Consider the following 4,587-nt stretch of genomic DNA (forward strand, 5'->3'; position numbering starts at 1 on the left):
TGTTGGGTGAATTTATCTAATAGACAGTCCCTGTACCCGAAGGTGAAAGAATCCCGTCTTGATAAAGGTTGCCGTTGTCGATATTGCCGATTAACGTTCCAGATTTGATAAGCAGATTTTCAGTCTTATTTTGATACCTTATTATCGCCTGTATATTTTGAATTTGCTTTTGGAGCTGGACTGTCTCGTTACCGGCCGGCAGGCCAGTTTTTGGTAACAACAACAGCAGCACCAACAACTTGTTGAGGATGTAAGTGGCCCTGTTAGACGCAGTGACCCTTCGCAAGAATGCGAAGCAGATCTGGGTCGGGCAAAAGTGCGCCGGGCGTTGACAAGGCGAGCGCGCGCGCCTCTAGACCAAACTTTCTCATCCTCATCTCGCCCAGCATGCAGCAGGCGAGATTGACGCCGCTGAGCACAGCGACAGCGGGTGGTGGTTTCACCCACCTACCCACAAAAAAGCAGCCACAACACCAACAAACACACACATACACTCATGCAAAATAAATGGCGCACACATCCATCCCCGCTCGCGCCTTAAAGCCGAAGTGTGCTTTACATCAGGCGACATAAAACACGACTCGGCAAACACGCCGTGTGTCCTGATTGCAGTGGCCACGACCCGCTCTCCACGCGGCCTGCTTTGCCACTCCTGCTCGGCGTAATTGTACTTAAAAAATTCATATCAGCCGCAGCATCTTGGGAAAAGCAGGGGGGATAGGAGGAGAGGCACGTTGTGACACTGCTGCTGGTGGGGCTACGTGACATGACCGTCGTGTGGCCAGATAACTGAGAGATAACCTAACGTGTCGCACTCACAAATGTATGCCGTACCGACCGACCAAATGCAAGAGTAGCATTTTCACAAATAAGAAAAGTACTATTTTTGATCCTACAATCCAAATGGTAAAGGACTTTTTTTTAACCTAGCATGTGTGTTTTCATGAGCATTTCTAAATGCAAGGTTTGTCTGTAGGCTTACACATATTTACTCCATGACTTAATCTGGCGCGACTACGTCAAAACTTAGGTTCTTACAACTTTCTCCTCAATGTGACCTGTTTTCCTGTTTGTTGGGTAGCAGACGATCGTAGGGGCTGACAGATCCTGTCGGGCACGGCGCGCCGCGCTCCGGCCGGCTCCGGCAAATATTGGCGCCCGGAATGCGCTCGGAGGGGATGCGAGGCGACGGGAGTCCTGTACGCTCTTCTCCTACGGTGCAAGTTCTGACGCTAAAACTGCAAAAACCTACTGAAGTGCGACTGCCACGACTTTTTACCCCTGTTCCTCGTTTTCTCCGCGCTCTGGAGCAGCAGTATATTGAGATGTCGACGGCGCTGCTGTAATTCAAAGACGGCGTGGGGCCGTGACGTGGGCCTGAAGAAAGGCGCCGCTTTTATCCGCGCTGGGCGTCGCGTTCGTGGCGTTCGTCACACATCGTGACACGACGCCGTCTCACGCGTGTGACTGATGACTCGTCACGGCGCTCGGTCCCAGGCGCCACGCCGAGGCCCGGGCGCCGGGCCAGACCGACTGCGGCGGCGGCCTGCACCGACAGCACCGCGGCTTTGGCTAAGCTCCAGCCGGCGATACACGGCCCTTTATGGGCCCGCCGCGACGGGCGATACGGGCCGTCTTGTCAATATAAAAAAAAGGTGTTGGGAAAATAATCTGTGGGACGATTTTCAACGAAAGTTTGGCGTACGAAAATGCTTTGGCCAGGCCTGCCTTTCCGCCAAACGAACCAAAAGAACTGCGACTCTATGTTTATTTTATACTGTTAGACTGAATTGTCATGTGACTAAAACTATCGCTAAACCAGTCATCACGGGGTGTGACCGGATGTGACATAAAGCAGTCGTCATTTTGTGATAAAACATTTGGGGCGAACCATTTGTGTATGAAGATTACTTTGTGCATCCGCCATGTGACAAAGCGGTAACGATGCGTATTGGACCCAGTAGATGATACCGAGCTTTTCGGCGTGTGACCAAGGAGGTACTCCGAAAACTCAACAGTGTACATCGTATGCTAATATATCAGCAATCATTTGTGATCACTAACATATCAGTATACATGTCATGATTGCTGATATATCAGCAATCACCAATGATCACGTTTTGGTTTTTGGCTTATATTTTCTTTCAGGCAGATATCGTGGGAAAGTGGATGGCGTTTCCAGATGCCTCGTGAAAAGAGCTTTCAAACGAATTACTGTGTGATAAGCGTCAAATTGACCGTTACCATAGCTTGGTTTACATCACCGACATTTTCGAAAGGTGGCCCATTTCGGTAGTGAACCCACTGTCTCTACTTTCCAATGTTATCCGTCTGAAAGGAAATATCAGCTAAATACCAAAACGTGTTCTTTGATGAATTGCTGAGAAGACATAAATTTCAACTATTGAGAATATTGTGAAATTGTGTTGTGGGGTTACATCAAGTTACGTCTCAAAGTTTTACAGTGCTTGCGACCGCCTACGCAACCTCGCATCACGGCTATTATTTCTCTCCTCGTTCCTCCCGGTCGTGCGCGGGCGGAGCCACTCTGGGTGCAAAAGCCCGGGCGACACCTCTCTACCGACAGGACGGGGGTCTCCGCGGCGCGCGCACGCACACGCACAGTCTTCAATCTCTATCCATCAATTAAAGGGCTGTCAAGGGCGGGGCGGCGCGCGCCCAGTCCTCCCACGTCCCCCTCCCCCTCTCAGCGCCCCGGGCCGTGCTACCCCGCGTCATTCGAACGACGCGTGCGCGTCTCCTCTCTAACGCCACTTTGGCTTGGCAAATTTCGGTAAATATCTTGCCCGTAGTTTTGTAGTCGCGACATCTACAAGTACCAGTACCGTCGCACACCGAGAGTAGCCTATCTACTGGTGCCGCGGGTGATGAAGGGCCAGCGCTGGGTGGCGCGGGACGGGACGGGTACCGTCCGGGACGACCCATCATCATGTCTCACGACCGCAAAATTAATTTTGTCTCAGCTCGCGCCTCGCTCTCTCGCCCAGCACACCTTTTTAATCCGTTTGACAAGTCGGGCGTGGCGGGGCGTGGCGGGGGCGTCGCTGCAGATGTTATCGCGAGCGTGCAGCGCGGGCACAGCCTAACTTGCGTGATCACGTTAGAACCATTAACGTTACACTTCCGCGCCGAACAACTTTAGACAAAGTCTCTGCCGCCCGCCGCCGCCGCCGCTATTCAACTTTTCGCTTCGACAAAAATAATGCCCTTCAGCCCCGCGCGCCGCAGGGGACAGGGCGCAGGGTGGGGAGAGCAGCGTGTCACGCGTCCAGCGCCCGGGAAGGCCATCAACGCCAGGAAATTGCACGCCCGACATCGCCCCAAGGTGTGGGGAGCAAGCAGGCCTTCTCCTCCTCCTCTTCCTCCTGGACGGGGTGCAAAATTATAAACTAATTCCGCCGTTGTCCCTCCCGCGAGAGCGCGCGCGGCTGCAGCGCTGGCGAGCAGACGCCGAACGAGCGCGGGGCTAGGCGGGGCGTAGTGTGGTGGGGCGCGGCGGGCTCGCTTGGCAGTGTGCGCTAATGACACAGCGGCCAATACACCCCCACCCCTGCCCCGCTCTACAGAGGAGGGAAGACAGCAGGCCTTTAGCGTCCATGTCGATGCCAAGCAGAGAGCGCCCCGGCTCCGGCCCCGTGGTGGTACATGCACACCACCCAAAACTTTGCGTCGACGAGCGGCGCAAGTTTTGGCCGAGGCCGGCGAGCAGGGCTGGCAGTCACGTCGCTGGGCGTCAGCAGGAGAGAGGGGTAGCGCTGAAACCTTTTCTTATCAACCCCGAACAAGTGGGACCAGCTCTGCCGACCAAAATACATTAAACATATTGTTTATCCTGGCATTATTTCTTTTGTTACAGGGGTGCTTCGGACGCCATGGACAGGACCCGTGCTGCTGCCAGGCATTTGAGCGTGCATTGGGAAAACCTTTTGGCACTGTTGAAAAGACTGTTATACTTGAGCGAATGTGACGACTTATCTGTAAAACCGATTTAGGAGACGAAAAATTGTGAAGTGACAACTAATTTTTACATGACATTAGGTAATGCAAGGCACCGCGCTTTTATAGAATGTAATTTTTATGGTCTCATCATTACATTCTAGTTACATTAAAAATATAATGTGGCGTGGAATATTTTAATTCCGGCCGATTCCGACTGTCTTTCGGGCATCAAGCGTTTTTGTTTCCTTTTGACTTTAAGCGGAGCCGAGATAAGTTCACTCCATGTGTTCCTTCTCTCCTGTACTCTCCATTGTTTTGCCCTCTCTCACGCACACACACATACACACCTGACCCACGACACCCTGCCCGGTGCCAATCAGTCGATAGTAATATCAGGGGCGTTATTGTCGTTCCACCGCCGCCCCCGTCCTATATCGTGTCCTATCGAACCTATCTGATCCTATAAGGTCGTATCGTGTCCTCCCCCATCGGGCGCGGGCGACGGGGCAGAAGAGAAGGTCCCGCCTACCGCCCTGATGAGACAGACTGCTGGCTGATCCAAAATTTAATCAGCGCAGAGCCCATCACGTGAAGGGGGCTGAGCCCTGCGCGCGGGGTTGGTGGGAG

At 53.1% G+C, this 4,587-nt stretch overlaps 1 protein-coding gene across 1 annotated transcript in view; it reads left to right on the forward strand.

Moving 5' to 3' along the window:
* LOC127749357 (uncharacterized) overlaps positions 1–4,243 on the forward strand; it is a 68,125-nt gene extending 63,882 nt beyond the window's left edge. The window contains exon 4 of the mRNA XM_052267277.1: positions 3,878–4,243. Coding sequence (XP_052123237.1) covers positions 3,878–4,013 — 136 coding nt within the window. The 3' untranslated portion in view covers positions 4,014–4,243. The remainder of the gene's footprint in view (positions 1–3,877) is intronic.
* Positions 4,244–4,587: the final 344 nt, after the last annotated feature.

This window comes from Frankliniella occidentalis, unplaced genomic scaffold (genome assembly GCF_000697945.3).
Source record: "Frankliniella occidentalis isolate FOCC.00 unplaced genomic scaffold, Focc_3.1 Scaffold49, whole genome shotgun sequence".
In the NCBI taxonomy this organism is placed as follows: domain Eukaryota; kingdom Metazoa; phylum Arthropoda; class Insecta; order Thysanoptera; family Thripidae; genus Frankliniella; species Frankliniella occidentalis.